This window comes from Paroedura picta, chromosome 7 (assembly GCF_049243985.1).
Source record: "Paroedura picta isolate Pp20150507F chromosome 7, Ppicta_v3.0, whole genome shotgun sequence".
In the NCBI taxonomy this organism is placed as follows: domain Eukaryota; kingdom Metazoa; phylum Chordata; class Lepidosauria; order Squamata; family Gekkonidae; genus Paroedura; species Paroedura picta.
The window spans coordinates 71574626-71598566 of record NC_135375.1 but is presented as its reverse complement, the minus strand read 5'-3'; the positions used below and the strand labels follow the sequence as shown (position 1 = coordinate 71598566).

General features: G+C 40.9%; 1 protein-coding gene across 7 annotated transcripts in view; it reads right to left on the bottom strand.

The window, feature by feature from the left end:
- APBA1 (amyloid beta precursor protein binding family A member 1) overlaps window positions 1-23941 on the bottom strand; it is a 98917-nt gene that overhangs the window by 44328 nt on the left and 30648 nt on the right. For 4 of the 7 annotated variants that reach the window (XM_077344843.1, XM_077344837.1, XM_077344841.1 and 1 more), the window contains exons 2-3: window positions 8553-9757; window positions 4534-4602 (exon numbers count right to left, since the gene is read on the bottom strand). In XM_077344843.1, the coding sequence (XP_077200958.1) occupies window positions 4534-4602; window positions 8553-9704 (1221 nt within the window). In that variant the 5' untranslated portion in view covers window positions 9705-9757. Of the gene's footprint in view, window positions 1-4533; window positions 4603-8552; window positions 9758-12903; window positions 12940-17118; window positions 17231-23941 lie in introns of those variants that run through there. The other 3 variants (XM_077344840.1, XM_077344839.1, XM_077344844.1) reach the window with 3 other exon arrangements.

The following is a 23941-nucleotide window of genomic DNA, read 5'->3' as shown; positions in this document are numbered from 1 at the left end:
TTGTCTATGGAATGTCTTTAGTCTTTAGTAAAATCTATCTTATAGGAAGGAAAGGATGGTGGGGATATCCATCTCAGTTGGGGTCTTGTGTTTCTTTCAACATCATCTGATGAAGGCCCTCCAGGTACAACTATGGATCCTTTCTGTTAAAGGTTGCCTGCTTGCCAGCATAGTCTTCAGTATTTGCTCAGAGAGCCTTAGATCTAGCAGCCCTTGCTGATCAATATCTGAGTGGTCAAGTGCAAATATGTTGGATTCGGGTAGCTTGTCAGACTGTGGGACAGACTGGCAGGACAGAGGTTTCCAGGGAGATTGGACCAACTAGGCAATTAGGTATGAGAACCAGGGTTTCCTCAATGTTGTGCCATGAAAATCACTTCTATTCTCTCCTGCTTCAGTTTGTTCAGAACACTGGAGATTTTATTTGATTTATTGGGTTTATAAACCACCCTGCTCAGCACAGCCGTCATTCCCATGGGGACTAGAGGGAAGGCATATAATTGGCTTTCCTGCCACCTGGACAGAAGCACACCAATCCATTTGTGGACAGTTGTAACGCGAAAAGCAGCATGTGATCTTTGTACTGAGGAAAAAGGCAGAAAGATCTACACAGGGTTGACTGAACAAACAAGTCACTTGCTTGAATAGGGCCTAGGCCAGGGAAGTCTAGTTGAACCAGCTGGCCTGGGTGTTGGAGGCACTTTCAAAGTACTCCCCTCAGAGACATTAGGTGTCTTTCTAATCACTTTATTATCAAGCCCATCTAGGATTGCATGCCTCCCTGGTGTTTGCTGCACTCTTTTTCTGGTGGGAGGAAGAGCTCCATTTGGACTGAATCCACAATCAACTCCTAAGTGAATCATCATTTGTGATGGGGTCAATGGGCTCTTTTCAATGTTGATGAAGAAGTTGAGTGATGACAGATGCTGGATAGTGGGAGACATTCTCTGCTAAGGGAGACATAATTTAAAGGGAATCTAGCTAGGGAGGGATATTCATACCCTAAGATCTGAGCTTGCTACAAGGGCAACCATCACCTTTGTTAAAACCTTTTGGTCCAATGATAATCCATAGAGCAGGATCTTGAACTGGGAGTGATCTCTTCCCCAAAGTAAGTGGAAATACTTCCTGTATGGAGAGAAAATGAGGACAAGCATGCAGGCCTCTCCAAGGGCTATGAATGTCATTAAGTCTCCTGCTATAATCACAATTGACTTCAGTGTCTCTGTTTTGAAGTTTTTATATACAACAAATTTGTTGAGAAGTTTTGATCAAAGACGATCCTCCATTCTCCATTCTTTTGAGAATAGTAAATAACTGCCTTTGAAGCAAAGAACTAGGTTCTATGGAAGCAAGGTGGAGGGGATTTGGGCCAACTGAATTACTTTTGGTTTCAGCCTGACACTCAAGTTATTTTGTTCCAAGTAACCAACTGACACTTCCACTTTAGCTTCGACAGCCCTCTGTTGTCTAGTATGACGACCACTAAATGACCCAATAGTGTGCCTGCTGCTTCAAATTCAGGCAACTGAGATGCAATGATGTAGTAGCAGGGTTTTTGTGACAACTCAAGCAGAGATAAGTGATGCAAAAGACTAACAAGGAGTCCGCACCTCAACAAAGACAATTGAGAAGAAAACACACAGTAAGGCGCACAAAGAAAAGAAATGACCAACAAGGTATTCCACAATAGTAAAAAGACCAAAAGGCTATCAGAGCTCCTCTGAATCCTATATGTGCAAAGAAGGCAGTAAATGTGCTCCTCTCCTCAGGGGCAGGAAGAAAATAACCTAAAAGCCTGCCTCCAGGGGTTGTGGGAAGAGTACCCAAATGTCAGGATGTCTTCCTCTCTCCAAATGAGTATATGCACAAAATGGCATCACACTGACAAACATGAGTTACAAAAGTCTAAACCAGTAGGATTGCTCTAGCTGATTTCTATTTCTATGCCAAAGGCATTTGCTATTCCTGAAGAAATCCAGTGCCCTTAAATGACCCGAGCTGTTCATTGTATAAAGGGTTCAATCCATCCCATGTTCTTATATATTGTACTGGTGCAAAATGTAGCAGCATGGATCCTTACTGGGACACCATGGAGGGCCCATATTTAACTGGGACCCCATGGGGGGAATGGGGAGGTGACTGTAAGCTGCTTTGAGCCTCCTTCGGGTAGGGAAAAGCGGCATATAAGAACCAACTCTTCTTCTTCTTCTAACCTGCCCTCCAACAGCTACATTGGCTACCAGGGTTGCTCTGGGTCAATTTCACAGTTCTGATAATGTCCTTTAAGGCACTACACAGTCTGGGCCCTGCATACCTAAGTGACTGAATTTCCCAATATGCCCCCTGGAGAGCATTGTGTTCTGCTAACACCAATTTGTTGGTAATCCCTGGGTTCAAAGTCATTTCCCTGCCCTTGACGAGAGTTAGAGACATTTTGGCCTTGCTCTGAGCTGGTAGAATGAGTTACCAGTTGCAATCTGGACCCTGATAGAGCTATCAAAATTCCACAGAACCTGTAAAATGGCACTTTTCCATCAGGCTTACCTCAAATCTATACAGGCCCCCCCCCCTTCTCCTTGGCTCCTGTCCTTATTTAGACCATCCGCAGTCCAGTTAGCCCGGGGGAGGGGGGTATTTAAGAGGGTGGGGGAGGGTACTGGTTTAACTGTTTTACTATTATTGTAAACTTCCGTGAGCCCATTTGCACGGAGGGGCAGTACAGAAATTAAATAAATAAATAGATAATAGACAGTTTTACGGTTCCCTCCAGTCTTTCCCCAGTTTTCAACGTATTACTTTAACAATGTTATGGCATCCAGTCTCCTATTAAAAAATATGAGATGTTTATAACTTTGCCATTACAACACTGCGTTATATTCTGTGGCCTGTTATATATTCTTTGTACTATTAATATACTTGATCAGTTTTCCTTACAGGAATTCACTATTTATGTATTTGCCACACCCACAATGGAAAATAGCATGTATTATCCAAGCAGTACTCTTAATATGAAGGTTCCATACTACAAAACCCAAACATACACTTAAGGATGCGATCAGATGTACGTACGTACGTACGTATTTATTTATGTTTATTTATTTATATTTTTATACCACCCTTCCCTACGGCTCTCAGCATACACTCAATTGGCACCAAATCCTAGAAAATCTAGTGGTATTTGCTTCCTTATAAACACATATAGAATCATGCACATGTATTTAGAAATAATTCCCCATGAAGTTAGTCATGTCAAATAATATTTTTTAAAAACATGCTATTGATTGCTTTTCTGTTATCATAGATAGTCAAATGTCAATATATATGTCAAATACAAATATATGTCAAATACAAATTTTGGAGTTGAAGCCTTGACACACAACAATTTAATGTTCCAGCATCCTTTCCCCTAGAGGTATATTTAACTAGTAGGTGGAATTAATTTTTCAAGTGTTTTAACTCTTCAAAAGTAGTTATCTTATCTTTTCGGGGTTAATTCTATCAATAGGAAGCCCAACGGAATTCCTAGCTGTGCTCTAAACAGCTGCTCTGAAACTTTTGCTTAGCAGACACTAAAGCCTTCATTTAGGTTCTTGCAACACCTGAAACTTGCTCAATTATTCAATGCAACCTTCTCTGTTCCCTGTATTAATAATAGATTGACCTGGCTGTGGAAAAACTGATGCTTTGCAAAGTTGCTTTATCATCAGACAAAACTGAGGAAATTTGTTTGTTTAAATTTAAGTTAAAAATACATTGAATCTAACCTAAAAGAAAAACATTTCCCTCAAATGTGATAAATTAAATACTCAAAACCAGTATCTTCCATGTGCATAACACATTACATTGCCCAAATACTTTACTTTAGAGGTGATAGGTCAGGATAAAACAAATACAAAAGGCTTGGGAGTAAATTCCCAATACCCGAGGAAATGAGCAACCACATGTTCTTTTACTATTCTTTTTGCCAGAGACCAAGGTACAGGGTCTCTATCTAGCCCTTCAGAGTGGCACTCAAGAAGTCAGTCAAGGCAAGGGCCTATTATACACGGCCGCGTGGAGAACACGGAGGAGGAAGAAGCGAAGCAAACCGCTTACGCACGGGACGGAACGCAACGGCAGCAAAACCCAGAGTATCCGATTATGCACGCGGCTACTCCGGAGCTGCTTTTGGTTGCGCCCTGGTCGCAGGAAGCTCCACTTTCTTCCGCATCTCGCTAATGATTCTGTGCCTGGTTGCCACCTGCAGTGTGCATAATTGGTGATTTTAGCTGCCGCCATTCCACCCCAAATGCGGACCTTCCACTCTGTGCATAATGGGCCAAGGTGAGGCACGTGCAAGCTGAGTTCCAGAAAAAATTCCCCTGGTAGTTTTAGCCAGTGAAGGCCAAAGACTGAAGCCCCAAAACCCAAGGAATACCACAGAATATAAGTAATATAGTTTATTTTTTAAAATATGCAGAAGCATGCAAATATAAGAGCAGTGAACAGCAATGAAACATAAAATGTAAACAGCTAGTCTAAGATACTTACACATCCAGTTGTTATCTGATCAGACTGAGACAGAGCCCAAAGCTTCAAAGTCCAGAGCAGATGTTCTACCTATACAAGGCCCAACCAGACTTTTTACATTGTATTACGAAGACTGTCTTTTGAGACTTATTTTGCAAATAAAAGTTAGGATTCTAACAAAAGACTGGTGACTAAACAAAAACACATTGGGAATCAGATGTGTCCAATGTTTTGCCCATCTTTTAACAAATATACTGCAGACCAATAATGTCCACTAATAACAAGCAACTACAGTTTTCAAGAGTTACAAAAACTGGGTTGAAAGTGAACAGACCTTCAGGTTCACTCTCAACAACTGCCAAAACTCAAATTCATTTTTTATTTAATGGATATATGAAGGAGATAAGAACTGCTTGTGCTATGGACTACTTGCTGAGGGACATTTCTATTCCATTTAAAAATAGAATTTCTGCATTTCTCATTGTGGGAAACATTCAAGATGCTCCTGCATAGAGTCTGAACATATTCCTTTTGATTAGTAAGAATAGTAAGAGAATCCCTATGCCTGCTTCTTTCCCTGTAAGTCTTATTTGAAATCTTCCTGAAATACATTTCTGACACGAATTAGAAAGCCTGGGTTCCCCCTCTAAAATATCTGTTAACAGAAGAGTGACTATATCTTTATTACATATTCATTTCATCATTTTGTTTGGCCAACTAATACATAATTGGAGGAGGGGAACCTAAAGAAAATAAATTCTGGTAAAAGGAACACAAGTATCACATTCACCACTCATCATGCATGTCAGTATCATACTCAGGGGTGGGCTATTTAATTTATAGAGAAATTCCCCAGTGGGCCACTGTCCTAGGGCGTCACTAATGGTTCGGGGCTAACATAACCAAGTTCTAGAAACTCTGTGAGAGCCTTAGGGATTACATGGCTCAAACCCTTCATCAATAATGGTAATTGGTCAGCTTCAACTGTCTTTTCCCACACTGCTGTTAGTTTCAAGAGGCACTAATTGTTGGGCTGTTATCTACTGTTTGTATTGCTGAGCTGACTCCTGCATAGTTGGCTTGTTGCACCACAGAACCACTCAGTTTTGCTTGTTCCACAGCCATTTTCACTTCCCCGTCTGCTCCAGATTTCATAGCATCATAGAATCATAGAGTTGGAAGGGGCCATACAGGCCATCTAGTCCAACCCCCTGCTCAACGCAGGATCAGCCCAAAGCATCCTAAAGCATCCAAGAAAAGTGTGTATCCAACCTTTGCTTGAAGACTGCCAGTGAGGGGGAGCTCACCACCTCCTTAGGCAGCCTATTCCACTGCTGAACTACTCTGACTGTGAAAATATTTTTCCTGATATCTAGCATATATCGTTGTACTTGTAGGTTAAACACATTTGACTGATTTAGACTTAGTAGTTTGTCCATTTCCACATGGAGGAACAAACCTCACACTGCTTCCTGCTTCCAACCGTGCGATTGTAAGCTGTGCGTTTGCACACCTCCTCATGGGAAATCCTTCCCGTGTTTTCCCCCTGCCTTGTCATGGCTTTTTGTCTCCCGAGGCTGTCAATCACAGCAAGCCACCAATCACAGCATGGAAGTTCTCTTGCAGACTGAAACTTTCTTCCCTCCCGAGCCCCAAAATTATAATTTTTTTAAAGGCACTTCCGCATTGCTATACGGTGATGCCACGACACAGAAGTATTTAAAATAAAAAATTAACACTTCTATGTTTCTATGGAAAAATGCCAGAATGGTGTTTCATACTCTATTTATGTACGGGTAGATTTGTGAGAGCCTGGAAATGGTAACTGGACCCTGAAGAGTGATTCTGTGTAAACAGTGGGCTTAAAAAAAAAGTGCACAGACACCTGGCTAATTGGGAGAGGGCTGCTTGATCATGCCCCCCCCCTTCCCCCATTCATTCCACTAGAAAACACAAATGGGACAGTGTTTTGCCTGTCTGATCCCAAAAAGACTTTGGACACTTTACAGAAGATTTTATTTTACCTCTGACAAAGTAGCTTCGCAGTCCAGCAGCCACACTCCCTTATGAGAAGCAAGATAACAAGTGGCAAATCCAGTTTTGGCAATTTCCCTCATCCCAAGGCAAATCTAGGCAAAACTCAAGCCAGCCCCTGGACAGCCTCAGGATGCAAACAACATCATGTGGAGGGGGCTCTAAAACTCACCAGCAAGAGGCTGTCCATACTCAGATTCCTCGTGTAGAAATGGTCTTTTAATTTTCTCTGCCTAACATTATGCATTAACTATCTGATGACAGAACAAAATTTTAGTCCACTGGCACCTTTAAGATCAACAAAGTTTGGGGAGGGTGGTATATAAATATAATAAATAAATAAATAAATAAATAAAAATAAGCATTTGTATGCATGCTCACTTCAATACCTGATGATATGTACTCTGATTCATGAAAGCTTATAACAGAATAAGTTTTGCTTTTAAAGTCTATAAAGTGCTACCGGACTTTGGTTAAATTGTAAAGCAAAATGACGCTATCATTTAAAAAATGATTATTAAAAGAGACCTAAACTCATTCTTAATCTGGTGGTGGTGGAGGAGGAGGAGGAGGAGAAGAAGAAGAGTTGGTTCTTATATGCTACTTTTCTGTACCTCAAGGAGTCTCAAAGTGGCTTACATTCGTCTTCCCTTTCTTCTCCCCACAACAGATATCCTGTGAGGTGGGTGAGGCTGAGAGAGCGCTGATATCACTGCTCGGTCAGAACAGCTTTATCAGTGCTGTGGCACACTCAAGATCACCCAGCTGGTTGCATTTGGAGGAAGCGCAGAATCAAACCTGTCTTGCCAGATTAGAAATCCGTGCTCCTAACCACTACACCAAGCTGGATGATTTGTGTTAGTCAAAAAGTAGGATTCTGTTATTGTGGGTATGTTTGCCTGCAGTGAGTCTTCACAGGGCTGGGTCCCTATACAAGACATAAGGTTAGGAAACAAAGAACCATAGTCTGTTAAAGGACTGGGAAAGGAAAAGTGAACAATACAGCCAGTCTAAGGCACCACTGTATACCATGTTAGACCAAAGGCAGAAGCCTTTCCACAAACTAGTCCTCACAGAAGATTTACTGAATAGACTGAACCTATGAGCATATACACAAAAAGTGTGATCGCTATCACTGAACCCATCACTCTGCAAAATAAGATGGGATCAATCCTATTACAATATTGAAGCAAAAATAAAAGCTGACCCAATTGAGGCGGGGCCTAATATATTTTCTGACATATTAAAAATTACCTGATTCATAAGAACACAGAGAAATAACCTCAAGTCCGGTAAGTGACCAATGACATTCAAAACACAAATCAAACAAAAGTGCTATTGTTTTTATTCTACCATTCCTCAGTTTTATCTTCAAAACAACAAGAGCACAAGATGAGGCCAGGCTTAGCAACAGCTAGTTTAAAGATTACTAAGCAGGGTAAAAGGACAATTTTGTGCTACAGTTTGTCAGTTCAGATATAGCAAAATGATGGTTTGCACTGAAACTGAAAAGAACACAATGTTAGTGTACAGGGTAAAGAGAAAGCCTGTGAACCAAAGGCTTTTTAATAGACCCCAAATAATGATCTGACATTAAATTGTAACTGAGTCTATACTGACATTCAGCAACAAACTATGCGTATCAGAATCAAGGGATGAGATCAAAGATTTGAGATCAGAGCAAGAGGTTAAATCCTTTACCTTATCAATAAGCAAATCAGTTTTCTGATATTTATGTTCTTCAGTTGCCAATATGTTACAGCAAACATTATGGGGTAACCAAAGGATATGTAATAACTTTGATTTTCAAATATATTTAATCAACGAATCAGCAATTAACTCACCACTTTATACAGGAAAAAATTTAAAACCATGTAATTTTTTGTTTCAAAAGCAGTTAAAAACCATACCAAATATCAAAATATTAAAGTAAAAATTACAGCAAAAAAGTTGTTTTTCCATGGAAACTGTCATAAAAATGTAATCTAACAGAGTAGTATACTTACATCTCCCTCTAGTGGCCTTTGATCCTCACCATCCCTAGTTGGACTGATGTCTTGTCTCATCACCCAAATAGGTTCCTTGGGTTCATCAGGGGTATAAGGAGAACGAATGGTCCTCGTCTTCACTTCCTCAATAGCCTCTTTAATGTCTTTGATAGCCAACGATATTGCATCCCTTTTTTCTTTGCTATATCGTTGCACTGATTCTCCTACATTAGCAGACTTAGAGCCAACTGGAAGTTGACTGCTGCTTTCATTCTGTGCATGAGTAGAAGCATTACTAGTGTCCACATTCTGTTCTGCTTCTGGCATGTCTTCAGCAGCTTTGTCTAGGCTCTGAGAACTCATGCTCTGCTTGACCTCAGCCACAATTTGGTCAATATCTTCTTCTTGTTCATAACTGTCCATCCTTGGATAGGGTGCAAACTCTGCCTCCTTCTCAGGACTGTCAGACTCCCCATCAGATCGTTCATCATAGTGATGGAGGCGGGCTCCCAAAGCTTCCTTTCGGTAGTTGTCAGCCTCCTCCCTCTCTTGTTCATAGAGTCTAAGACCTTCACTGACATCAAGATCAGGAGTATCTCCTATCTCCTCGTACACATGCTCTTGCAGCCCATAGTCAGCATAGGGTTCTGCATACTGCTCATCTTCTCCTCGATGGAAGAGCCGATGGGTGTACACATAGCCTGAATATGCGGCATTCATAGCTTCCTCATGCTCAATGGAATGAAAGTGCAAGTGGTTCGGAAGAGTTCGATTATGAATAGTCTCAGCATGTTCTGCTTCAGCATTTTCTGTGTACTCCTCTGCTTCCGGCCTGTATTGTACTGCATAGGCACTTTCATCCTCATTCTCTAGGACTCTTTCTCCCTCATAGCCATCTTCTGTCGTGGCTATGACATCTCCCTCAGCAGTATCAGTATGATTATGAAAACCACTTTCAGTACTTGCTGACCGTGCTAACGTGCCCTCTTCTTCCTGCCTAGAATGTCCTTCATGGTTGTCATTGGCACATCTTGGGTAGTGAATGGCATACTGTTGCTGCTCTTCTTCAACCTCAGAGTGTTCCAGGTCTGCCTCCACAGACTCATTAACTTCCCTGGTTGCTAGTTCACCATTCACCTCTCCTTCGGGTGGTCCCTCAAAATGGTTCATGGCAGGTTCTAGAAGGTGCCTCACTTATTCTACTGACATTGTGTGTGTTGAAGCTGTAAAGAAATTACAAAGGAAGTTATTATGTAGTTTAAAATATTTTAAATTCTTGAAGATAAAAACAAATACTAAATCCAGTATCAGGAAGAACTTCTACTCCACAAGAAACCAACAAAAAGAAACTTGTTTGCTATAAAATAGATAATTATCTTACAGTATAATCAATTGATCAGTGGGTCAGTTGATGAAGAGAACATTACAAAAGCATTACAAAAGTTACTTTGCGATACAGGAAGAAAACACTGATAAGAATGAAGAAAATTCACATGATTCTTAACACTAGCTGATGTCACAATTGAAGAGGCAGATTGAGAGGACTGACACTCAAGGAGTTCTTGCAAGCAATATATGCAAACAAGATAACACAGAAGAGAGCAAAACAATGCAAGGAAAAAGAAGACATATTGAAAGATACAACTAACGGAAAAGCAGCAGCAGGAAAAATCGCAATGGGCTGATATGCCCCCCCCCCCACACCACTGGAACCAGCTCAACTTTGGTGGGCCTGGGCAAGTGGCCCATAGCTGTCATTACCATGGCATTGGTGCTCTGCTCATGGAGAGGATGTGGCAGGGCCATTCTGACTTCTCCAGAAGGATCAGGTAACAGGTGATCTGATAGACCTCTCTTGAAACCCTGGAGAGTCACTACTCATCTGAGTAGACAGTACTGATCTCGATGGACCAATGGTTTGATTTAGTATTAGGCAGTTTCATGTATTCGCATAACAAGGTATGAGAGGAGTCAAAATTAAACCTACCATTTCAAGCCAAGTGAAAAACATGCCCCCCACAATGCATGGATTGTCAATGCAATGAAAACCTATTCTATAAAATTCTTTCTTTGATTAAGGACAATTGGACATAAGTGATTTTAACTTTCTCTCTCATCTGATTTGGAGTCGAGAAACACAATCAGAAATATCTGGCAGCCTTGGAAAGAGGAACAGCAAAATAAATTTGAATTGTTTTCAGTAAGCGTATCTGGCTTTCTCCCTCTGACCTCACTGTAACCCATTTTGTTTCTTCTGAGAATAACTGTAGTCTTTGAAATGCAGTGTTATAAATAAGGAAATCTGCTCTGGAATACAAACAGTAATCAAGGCATGCACTCAAGAGTAAAATATAAATTGTAGTCTACGGTTTATTGCAGTTTAGAGAAAAGGGAAAAAATGCCTATCAAACAATAACATTCATAACATGAAATGGCTCTAAATGGATGTGTTACACCAATAAATATTTAACACACTTGTAACATTGATGTGGAGACAGAAATCTGTGAATGTGACAATGAAAGGTGTGAATTACACTACTCCCTTTGGGGTCAGTGCTGGGAAGAGATTTTTTAGTACGAGTTATACATTAGTTGCTGTACTTAAAAGATGGCTACACAAATCTCTGCCCAATAGCTGAAAGAATCAACTATAGATATGCAAAAATTCTAAAACCAAGATTTTCGATCACAGAGGGCCTTTGAGTGTTCCCTGAGCATGTGAACAAGCTACTAAGCATGAAAGAAAGTGTTCCCTCTACACTAGGGTTACTAAACTCTTGGTGGTGGCTGGAGATCTCTTGGGATTACAACTGATCTCCAGGTGACAAAGATCATCAGTTCATATGGAGAAAATGGCCACTTTGGAAGGTGGACTCTATGGCATTATACTTCGTTGAAATCCCTTCCCTCCCCAAACCCCACCCTCCTCAGACTCTATACCCAAAATCTCCCTATCATATACATGTATCAGCTATCACTCCACACCAGAATGTGTTCACATTTGTTCACATTTATTTATTTGAATGTTCACATTTATTTATTTTGGTTCCAGATATCAAAATGACCCATCTATTTTAATAGGACTATCTACTACTTGCCTCCATATTTAAACACTTCCAGCACTTCATGACAACAATTTATTATGCATTCATGCCCTGTGAACTTGCTCCTAACTCTTGGTTCTGGAGAAATTAATACAGTTCTCATAAATGTCTGATATTGACAGGGCCCCAACATAACAGACTTTCATCACCTTCTTTTATACATGCAATCTCATGAGTCATAACATTTAAAAAAATATTTTATTTTAAGAAATGTAAATACACTATAACATTAATGGTTTATTGTCTGGGCTGAACTGTACTTGGCAACACAAACTTGTTATTAGCCTGCCTCTAGCCTGATTAAAGAGTTCTACAGAACTCAAAAGCTTGCTTGCTGTTTCTGGGGCACTTGGCAAGTCCTAATAAAAAGAGTAGCACATTCTTTTGTTTTATCAATACAGCTACCTAAAAATTTCATCAAAATTTTAAAATGCAGTATCTTATCCAGTGCTACAACAAATCTACAGGAGTTATCAACTAACAATTATTTCTGCTCTATAAGAAACAAGCAGCCACATTCTGTGAAGATTTTTAACCAGGGCATCTGAAAAACAGTTTATTCACCAAAGACCACTAGATGTGCACCTTCTTATAAACCTGGATTAAGAAACAATGTAAACTTCAGAATGCATGTTTGGAGCTATAGTCTGCGCATCAGACTAAACCAATGGGTTGCCTTTATGCTGAATTATTCATTTAAAATTAATTCAGAGTCATCTAGAATATACATCCTGGAGTATTTTTTTAAAAAATAAAATGCCCACACTGCCTCTGGACAGGCATTTTAGTATTCAGAGTCCATTACATAATAAAAATTATGCGACTATGGATGAAGAATGTGGTGAACAGAAATTCTGTAAATAAACTGTACAGAAACACAGAAGTAGGTGTTAAAGCTATGACATATACTATTAACAACAGCTGAAAAAAAGATTTCGTTAGGACAGAACTGCAAAAAGAGATGGCATTTTACAATGTCTTTCTTATATCTGTACATTTTTTCAATTTATTTCAAGTGGCAGAGTTGGTTTGTTTTTTTAAATGTTCTCTCATCTCAATTATCAAATTGTATAGCATTTTTGATTTACAGAGCACCATGTCATTTTATTGCACTGAGGACACTGTAATACTCCATCCTGCATCACATAAGTGTAAGGTGACACATGGCTTTGCAAATAAAGACACATTACATCTCAGAAAAATGTAGCGCTCTCCCATTAATTCCTCTCACAGCAGCAGCTGTTCTCTAATGATCTGGCACGTACCAGAAAGTGCTTCCCTAAGCACTCCTGGCTCAGTATTCAGACTGTGATAGATGGTTCCCCACTAAAAAAAAAGGCAGAAAGAAATGAAAGAAACAGGTTGGTTTCTGGCATTATAGGCTCCTGGATTGAAGACCACACAATTCTGTTGACTGCACAGGACAAATTCACCACTGACCAGTCATTTTAAATCAGTATATTAAATTCAACCCTCTCTTCTAACTCCAAAGCGCACAGTTACCATCCTTCCATTAACTGCAAAACACTAACTATGCTCCTAATGATGGATTTCCTCCAATTTCTACTTTCTTATACCAGCTGATTATGGGTTGCAACATCAGATAACTTCTGAAGTCAACAAGAGGGTTTGTAGATGACAAACATCATTATTTCACATTTGCACCCATGCTGAGCCCTGCTCCTGTATATAATAAAGCTATGACCTTGTTTACCCCACTGGCCGTGTCAATCAATCAATCAATCATCAATCAATCAATCAATCAATCAATCAATCAATCTTTATTTTACGGTCCTTTAGACCAAAAGTTTTGATGCACTACTATACAATAGTCGTTTATAAAAGGGAAGGTAATACACAAAAAAGGTTAAAAATGCATCAACAGTAAAAATTAAAAACTTCTCCAATGGCCATGTCCAACTCCTCATTTGGCACAAAACCTGCCTTCCTGCTATCCACAAGAACTTGCAGATGACAAGTATCACAGTTCCATATTTGCTGCATAAACTGCAACCTAGCGGAGCGGATTATATAATTCGGTAAGGGCCCCGAGGGTGGGCCATGTCTGTGATGAGGAAGGGTACCGATAGGCTCCTTCCCCCGGACTGATAATCGGAGGGCCCAATCCGATTGTCAGTCCAGCGCCACTTGGTCCCTTGCCGCCAGACTGACTAATCAGGAGGCACGCCCCCATTCCACCTTGCCCGAATGCGCCCGGCCGCCACCATTACCTCCTTTGCCTTCCAGGCGGATGGTTGCTGTGGTGCTGCCCGCCCAGGAAGGCCTGCCCGCCGTCATCCTCGCACTGCCTCCTGATTCACAGACGCCGAGGAAGGGCCGGCCGCTGTCGTCATCGTGCCGCCTCCAGCCGCGCCAGCCTCAACAACGCCTGGCCCCGGCCCACACGGCCGGGACCAGCTCGTGCCGCCACCCGCCGTGGCTGTACACGCCACCGCTGCAGCCCGCGACCATGGCGCCATGGCGTCGCGACTATGGCACCTTGCACCATCGGGGCCTACAACGAACGCCACACAACGGGCCCTTCGCCTCCGCCATCACCTCCAATGCTGACGCCCAGGTACGCCACGCCGCACCACGAGGGAGTGCAGGGCGAGCCGCCGCGCTCTCACATTTCCCCCTCGCCCACCCTCGCCTCCCGACCCTGTCCTGCTACGCCCTGCAAGACTCCCTCGCCCTGCTAGCGCCCGCTGCATTCAGCCTGCAGAGGGCTTATTTACTAGTATCTATATAAGAACCGGAGATGTCAAGTTCTGAACCTTTTCCATTTTTCACATGACCAGTTGCTTCATAAAAACATCTTCATGAAAAGTTAAAATATTAAGCTTACATAGGGTGACTCCCCCACTTGCTGTGCCTTAAACAAGACAGCAAACTTTAAATATAAACAAGAACTGTAGATATATAGAGTAAAGAATAAAAATCAATTTTGTTCCATGGGTGACTCCCCTGCCCCCGCTGTCCCTTAGACAGGATAGCAAACTTTTAAATATAATTTTGGGTCAAGAAACCATTTATATTCCCAATAACATTCATGCCTATCGTTTAGAAGGCTGGTCAACAGCAGAAGAGCTAGATTCAAGCCCAGCAGCACCTGAGAGACTAATAAGACTTTATGAGTATAAACTAGGGTTGGCAGGGCCCCCTTGGCTATGTAGGGTTGCCCAATCCAGGTTGGGAAACTCCTGGATGGAGTCCGTGGGGGGATAGGGATTTCAGTGGGATACAGTGCCACAAAGTCTACCCTTCAAAGAATCCTTTTCTCCAGAGGACCTTATCTCTGCAATCTGGAGAAGAGCTATAAATCTAGAGGATCTCTGTGTCGTTGAGGCTGGCATCCCTAGTATAAAGGTAGGTTTGACTCTTGAAATCTCATACCCCAAAATCTTGTTGATGTCTAAGGTGTTACTGGACTCAAACTAGCTCATTCAAGCCTATGTAAATCTTGGCACAACTTCAAGCATGTTATAACTACAGTTTTCAAACATGAGAAAAGTAATTTTCATTACAATGTTAACTATGCTGGAAATAGTTTATCTGATGCTTGATAAAGCCAAAAAAAAAATGTTTTTTCTTGTGGCAGTTGCTTCACAGTAACCTGTATTCTAGAGATTAATTTTATCTACTGCACACTTAGTTGTAAAAAAAATCATAGCACAAGGAATCCTAATACAGAGAAATCAAAGCTGCAGAGGTGAAAGGTACCATAAAGTAAGTACCTGTGTTTATTGCTAAGGAAAATTTCCGAAAGCTAGTTTACTTTCCAATATTTTAAACATTTCAGTTGCTTTTTATAGCCAATAATATTTGTCCATAGCATTACATTGTTTAAGATACATTACAGATTCATACAGTTTTACAGGGAAGTCTACAATACTGGCTAGCATATATATTTTCTGTTAGGCTGCATGTATTAGTTATTTGTGGACTGAAAAATAAAACAGGACCCACACTGGAAAGCTTTTCTGACTTGCGACTTTAGACTTACTTGGAACAAGGGACCAGGCAAGTGGCTATTTAAAAATTTGGATTCAGAGTAATCCAGACTTTAAGAAATGTTTCATGACTTATTTACAGCTCCTAATATCTGTTGTAATTTATGTTAGAGCGGCTACTTTGCAGCTTTTTTAGAGTGCTTTTAATGTTTATATGAAGGGGGGGAATGGTTTCTTTCACACATTCATCTCCATTCAAAATTCTTTATATTTCTGGGTCAACAAGATCAGGTACCAGGAAAGAAAATCATTAAAATTCCCAGTGATTCATAGAAAGAAATGAAAACGGGACTGAAAGAACTACAGACACAGTCTTAACTATAAATTTAATTTCAACATCTTTGAGTCACCTGCCATTAGATCACATAGTAAAAATCATTTAGCAAAATTACAAAGAATATTAAACAGAACTTGTGTGCAATCTTAATAGGCTGAAGTCTGACACCAACAAAGCATTATGTAACATCATAATGTGATGACAAACAACACCAATCCTGTCCAAAAGTGACAGTAAATGCACAAAAAATCCTTGTAGTATACACTTGATTTTTAAAACACATGCATTGAGTAATTCACATGTTGTATTTAAGGCATGTACAGCTCAACATGTGACACAAATCCCACAAATATCCTGGTTTTAATTGCATTGGTTCTTTCTTGCATTCACTGTAATTTTTGAACAAGGGTACCATATATACAATGTATAATGTGGATCTGACAACCTTTCCCTCCACATCCACCTCCAGAAAATTGGCAACACTGGGAGGGGAGCAGCACTGCTAGATCCAGGCTGGAAAACTCTTGATGGAGTTGGAGTCTGGGGATGGAGTCTGGCGAGGACCGGGACCTCAGTGAGGTACAATGCCAACTTCCCATAAGCCCTGGAGTCCCACAATAGCCCGCCTGGCCTTAGAATTCTAGAGTCTACATGGCCGCCAAATCAAGGCCCCAGCTGCAGATAGGAGCTAGGCAGTCCCCTCTCCCTCTCCCTCTCCTACACCATGAGACCCAGAGCCACCCAAAGGCCTGCCTAATCTCATGGTTCTCTTGTCTGCATGGCCTCCAAATCAAGGTCCCAATTACAAATGAGAGCTAGAAAGGCTCCTTTTCCCACCCAACCCCATGAGCCCCAGAGCCACCCAAGGGCTTGCCCACCATCATGGTTCGTCTTTCTGCATGGCCCCCAAATCAAGGTACTGGCTGCAGATGGAAACTAGACCGAGGCAGGTTCCTCTCCCACCAACCCCCATTAAAATAAACATGAGTGCACACACGCTCTCTTCTGCCAACACCACTTAAAACAATCACACACACATGCTCTCACATGTGTATGTACCCCCCACTTGCTACCCCCCAATTGAAAACAGACACGTGCACATATACACACCCTTTCCCACCCCAACCCATTAAAACAAACACACATGCACACACAAATTCCAAAATACTCTCCCCATCCCAAGGACTCACCACACTTGGCTTCAGCCGCAACAAACACAGGTTGACTATGTGAGTGGACAGGAGAGGAGCCTCTGGCAGACAACTGTTTAAATGGTCAGGGGCTCTCCCCTTCCCATCCCCTCCATGCCTATCATTGACCATTTTAGGAGGGAGTAGGTCAACCTGCACAAATAAGAAAAAACCCACATCAGGCTAGTTTAAAATTTTTAAAATATATATTTTTAAAAATTAAACTCTACCGATATAATTCCTCCAGGGTTCTGGAATAACCCTGGAGTTTTGTGTAACCCTGGTTGGGAATGCTTGCTTTGAAGGCAAGAATGGGACAGAGCAGGAATACCTAACATATAACCTGTGGACACCACACCTCCAAACAGTTTTAGGAAGTGGGTGGGGCTAGGTGTCACTCATGCCCATCAGGATTGGCCAAGAGAGTTCTGACTGACTCTCCCAATGGGGAAAAATGTTTCAGTGGATGCACCATCCACAGAACACAGATCTTCACTTCTGAATGTATTCGTTTAGCAAGAGGATTCTCAACCAGGGATTCTCAACCAGGATTTTATGAAAACCTGGGTTTTCTTGATGGCCCTGGGAGGGTATCTTGAATGAGTGGAAGTTAATTAATTTTAAAATATGCTTTTAAAACTTGTTAAACATTCACTAGGTGATATGACCACATATGGTCAACCCACCTACTCCTCCCAAAATGGCCAATGATGGGTCTGGAAGGTGAAGGGCCCCTAGTAGGCATATATCCAACCATATTTTGCTAAATTGCACCACTTCTGTGGTTTCTTGAAGCCTGAAGAATGTTACAGGGGTTTCTCAATGGTAAAAAAGTTGAGAAAGACTGAGCTAGAGGGAGGGGCAGGAAACAGAGAAGCCCACTGTCATATAGCTAGTGGGAGTGGGGAGACCAAAGCACTTCAGCACTCAGGAGGAAAGCAGGTAGGCTGATCTGAATGATGCTTGTGTATATGTGTGTGTGTGCTTCTTCCTTCATTCTAAGCACCACAACAGGGCTGAAGGCTTTTTGTGTGTGCACGTGTGTGCGTGTATGTGTGTAGAGGAATCCTACACTGTTGTCATCAGATTATAATGGACAGAAAAAAGGGGGAGTTTAAAAAACAATTGACTTGCAGACCTCTTTAGTTTTACATGCAAATTAAGGTTTTTATTATTTCACTCTATTTTGCTTATCAATTAGTTTTGTGTTGTTCCACTTTTTGTTCGTATTTATTTTAAACCACGCATTTTGAGTATTAATACATTACAACACATATTTTGGTAACTTTTCAAAATCACGTTTGTTCCTGTCAAAACCTGGCCAGAATTTCTCTCTTACTGTACACTGGCACATCACATATGCAATGAGCTCTGCCCTGCCCTTTGGCACCAACTGTCATTATTAAAGAAATAGTGCAGGCTGAAAACTTCTGGGCTCATGAGAGAACAGCTCATCTAAAGTGAAGAAAAAACCAGGAGAAGCATTTTCCCATAGTGCATATTAGATGACTGCAAAATGGAAACAGACAAAGGTAGATAAGGGTTTCTTATGTAGATCATGTATTTATTTTGTGTGTTTGAAACAAAATGTTTTAAAACAACACTTTAAAGGCATTCCATTAAACAGAACTTCTTTCTGAAATACTGAAGAGGTATTTTCAGAGTTAGGCATAACTTCATTCCTTGACATTTTGTAGTTGTCTCTGTCTTCACAGCATTAATTTTGTGGTTAGTGCCATCTCCTGTGGAAGCCATTTTGTGGGTGTACCTACCACTTTCTGTCAGAATTACAAATGTGCCCACAGGCTGAAAAGGGTTGGGGATCTGGGCGAGAAGCTCGTTCAGTCTGTCCTTCACAACCCTATTATCTTTCTGCTTTATTTTGGTCAATTAAGATATATCACATTTATCACTGACCAGAATTTCATGCAAATCACAGAACTGACTTGGACCTATATTTTCAAGTTGGGGGAAGGGGCAATTCCTCATCAGCTCTAACTGGCTAGGTGTTCCGGGGCCAAGTAGGGCACTAGTAGTTTGGCTTGTCGAAGGTGGTAGAAGGCCAGCCCCACTACTCTAACATCAGTTTACCTGGCTGCGTTGGCCTGGAACGGCCAATCTGGACGCTGCTGCACACAACCCTAATTGCAAACCATACATTAGATTAAAGGTTTTATGGGTATCTTAACTAATAGTTGAGAACATGCTTCACTGACAAAATGAAAGGTGATGTGGCATTTAAAAACATGCCAAAGCAATTTTCCCCCAGGAAACTTGATTCATATTGTTAAAAAGAAAACAAAAATCCAGAAGGCAACAAGGGAATATTCATTAGTAAAATGATACTTTGTAATGGTGCTATCTTCCCTAACTTTGAGGTATACAATCTTTCTAGACACAATGTGGCTTTAAATATCTTCCAAGCATCCTGAAGACATTCAACTCTTAATTCTCCCTTCTAAGTGAACTCTCAGCTTTGAGAAGACATTTAAAAGAACTGCAAGCCCTTTAAATGTCTTTGGTATTCACTCCCTCTCCTGAGCCTCACAGTTTACATTTTAAAGGGATCATGTTGCCTTCAAAGATTATTTATTTATTACATTTGTATACCGCCCTCCCCTAAGGCTCAGGGCAGTTCACATAGAACTAAACAGAACAATATATCAAACTCAGTTATTATTAGAGCAAATAAAAGGTAACAATAATAATAACGATAAACAGAGAAATAACATTTTAACATAGCAAACAATGTAACAGACTCATGGTTGGGCATTTCTGTTGCATGGGTTCAAGGGAGAGGGAGGTTCAGGGGCCCAGTAAATGTTGTTTAGTTTTGGTCGACCTCAAATCCAAATACCATACAAGTTTTGGGATTCAAGATTATCGGGAAATGCTGGTATTTGGAGGGCTCGATATACTTAAACCTGAAAAATACCTGGGTTTTGTTCATAACCCTACAGCCAATATAAGCAAGTATAATAGAGTCACATGTTTATATCTAGTAAAAGTGTAGTAATTCAGTGATAACCTTGTGTTACTTCTATGAAGCAAGATAGAACAATTACTCATCTGTGCTTAACTCCATTTGAGTTACAGCAGTTTATACAAAATAAATGATTTAGGCACTCGATTCTCTTCTCATAGACCGTTTATGCACTGGAAACTTCACTGAACCAGCTCCTGTGCAGGAGCACAAATCATGGGTGGATGAGGTGCCCCAAGCCAAATGCTCCCCTGTGTGGGTGCAGGAAGAGGTGGGGCAACCTGCCACAACTAAAACTCCAGCCTGTAGCCCAGCATGAAACCTCCAGTGCATAAACGGTCATACTGATTAAAATGCTACTACATCGGAGGGGTTACTTACTGCTTTTTACAACAGAACATGGCAAAAAAGGAAACAAAATTGAATTTGTTTTACATTTTATTAAAAATAAATGCTTTAAGTATTGGGAATATATTGTCTGATGAAATATGGAACAAGACCGTTTGTATGTCTAAGAGCACCCCTCGTGTTGACAGAAAATACTATAACCTCTCATAAAGGCAGATCATCATTTTAATAATAAAATGTGCAAAGTGTTAAAACTACTCTATATGCATTTATTCAAAAAGAATAAAATTAATAATGCTGACATTTCAAGTGTGAAAAGTCAGTTCATTTATAATAATATATTATTTGCAGCAAAAGTAAAGTATTCCATCCAGAAGGGTAGAGCTTCCAAATTTAAGAATTTAGCATAAAACAAAGGATTACTGTTCCAACACATTCTTCTCTTTCCTCAGTTCTCTCACCCTCCAGACACAAGATGAAGCAGTTCTCTGTTGCTAGGTATAAAGGATCTGGCATATGTTTGAATAATGTGGTCCAGAGGCAGGTGTTATGACCTGCAGCTTCTTTCTCTCATTCTAGTGCCAGCTGCCAATATGCCTCAGAGGACCTAACATGCTTCAACCACAAATAGTATTAAACACGAATAATTTAATTCCTCAGAAAGAATAAGGATGAAAATTTGCAGTTTTAAATTCACTAGCTTACAAACAGTATTAATCTGTTAATGGTATTACTCACAACAAAAACCTGTGCCTTACAGGAGTATTTTTGTTTATCACTCCCATACTAGCTCTCAGCATTAATTTGGGTGGCTCTGGATATTATTCAGAAACCAAAATAAGGCTTTTGCTTGTTAATTTTTTTTGTATTTGCAGTGTGTATCTGAAAGGGCAATTAACACAAGTCATGGCAGCTGATATTGCATTTAACTTTTACTAGAATGTTTTAGATATAAATTCTGAATGTGTTCTATGATTCTGATCCACATATGGCTGCTTCAAAAGTTGCCCAACTTTTAAAGGCTCAGAACCCACAGAATGATCAACATGATTTTATATGAAGCGCTCTTCTTTCATGGATCCAGTTAATAGCGTTCTAACACATATACATAAAGACACTGCTTGTAGAGTGCTAACTAGGTGGGAACTTGCTTAGGCATGAAGCACTCCAATATGTTGGAAGCTTAAAAAAAATCCAAGCACCTAAAAATTCAAAAATATGAAATGGGTTGGCAAACATGAAAAAAATGTGGAAAATGAACAGTAACAATGAAGGAAGTATAAGGGGCTGTGTATCCCAGACCACTGGATGTCTCTTCCTCATAATTTCGATTACCCACAATAACACAGTCTTAATAGCTAGAAGCCTCAATTTTACAAATATTTTTAAAAAGTTTTTTCAGGACACTGAACTCCATGCCAGCTGTCAAGTCCTACACTTTCATGGCAATCCTATAACATAGTGGTCCCCAACCCCCGGTCTGGGGACCAGGACCGGTACATAGATCACTCGGTACTGGGCCGCGGCTCCTCCTCGTCTTCCTCCCTGGGTGCTGCCTCGGGGGCTGCCCTGCCACTCTGCCGCTGGCTCACCTTTCGTGCTCTCTGGCAGCTGCCATGGCTGGTGCTCCCCCTCGCCGTGGCACTGCGCAACTGCTGCTGGCAGCGCCTCCGAGTGGGTGGCGGGAAGTCAGGGGCACCAGCGGGAAAGCAACTGGAGCAGGGGTTCAGGCGGCAGTGGTGACATCCCTTGGCAAAAGACTACCCCCCCCCCCCACAGGCCTCAGTAAAATTGTCAAGCGTTGACCGGTCCCTGTTGATAAAAAGGTTGGGGACCACTACTATAACATACCAGAACATATACAGTTCTGAGTAGGGTTGTGCATGGTGGCAGCCGAGCCATACTTTCATTCTTCTAACAAGGCTATGTCAATTAGCAGCAGCCCTTTGACTGAATCCTTAAGAAGTATTACCAAATTCATGAGTTGCAAACCCCATATTCTGTCATCTTTACCTTACCAGAACTAGATTATTTCAGCCAGCTGCAAGAGGATGGGAGAGAGAGAAAAGGAATGACATGGAGGATGCAACAGATGCTGTTTCAAGTAGGTGCGGAGGCACAGGGCTCTCCACTTAATCCTTTAAAAAAGTACAATTGCCCTGGCTCACTACTTTGCACTGCACCTTTAAATCTCTTGGCCTTTACATTGCTTTGGTAAGCAAAACTAGTTGCTGACTAAAGCAAAATAAACTAAAAGCAGTATCTCTAATTCCAATTCCATATTCTTTGTCCTTAATTGCATTTTAATCACTTTCCACCAATAATTCAAAAGGGACAGGAATGTGTGATTTAAATCAGAAGCTGGCAAACAAATTACTCACCTGGGCAGTCAACCTGCCAAATGTTAGGAAAGGGGGGAAAGAACTGTCTTCAGTACTTAGGAGCTAAAAGTAAGTGACAAATGAATGGCACCACTAAAAATTTACCTCAGGGACAAGCCAATAGTTCAAACAGCACACCGAAAATACATAAAAATAAGCCACAAGTATTGGTCTTCTGAAAGCCTCTCAGAGTAAAACCTAGCTTCTCTCAAATATTACATTTAAAAATCATAAATGACAACACCCAGACTATTTTGAACTGTGAAACTTGGTGCAGCATACTGTGGGAAAAGTTTTTCAGGACACTGAACTCCATGCTAACTCTCAAATCCCACACTTCCATTGCAATAACATACCAGAACACATACAGTTCTGAGTGAGCCTTACTTTCATTCTTCTAACAAGGCTATGTCAGCTAGCAGCAGCCAGATGACTGAATCTTTCAGATTGTAAATGGCAGATTATATGTTTAGCAGATTGTAAATGGCTAAACATAAGGGATTGTGTCTGAGTTTGGCTCTTGTGGCCCTTTCTTGTATGCCCAAAGAAATGCTGATTACCACTATAAGGTCAGAAGGCAAATTTCCTCCATACTAGACTGGCAAGGGATTCTGAGTTTTCGGGGGGGGGGGCATCATCTGGACATAAAATTAGGGTCACTGTGGGTGGGCAGGTAGTTGCAAATTTACTGCATTCTGCAGGGGTTTTGATTAGATGACCCTACAGGTCCCTTCCAACATTATGATTCTCTGAAGGTTGGCTCCTGATTACAAGACACTTACTGGACACTGAAAGTGCTTGCCTTGACGAAGGCTTGTTTTTTGAAAATTAGAGACTTCAAATAGTTTTATCTGACCTTCTGGTTCACAGAATTGTCTATAGGTCCATGGTGTCCTGAATATATGTAAAGGACCCAACTGGCTATAACAATTATTGTACTTATTGTATATTTTACATATGCTGGTTTTATTTGATGCCTGACCATTGATGAAAGCGGTAATGCCGGAACACGTCTGGTCAGTGGAGGCATTAATATACATGTATTGATTTTGAGGCTATGCTAAAGACCTTGGGCTTTTAACTTGAATAGTAAATACTGGCATTATATTTA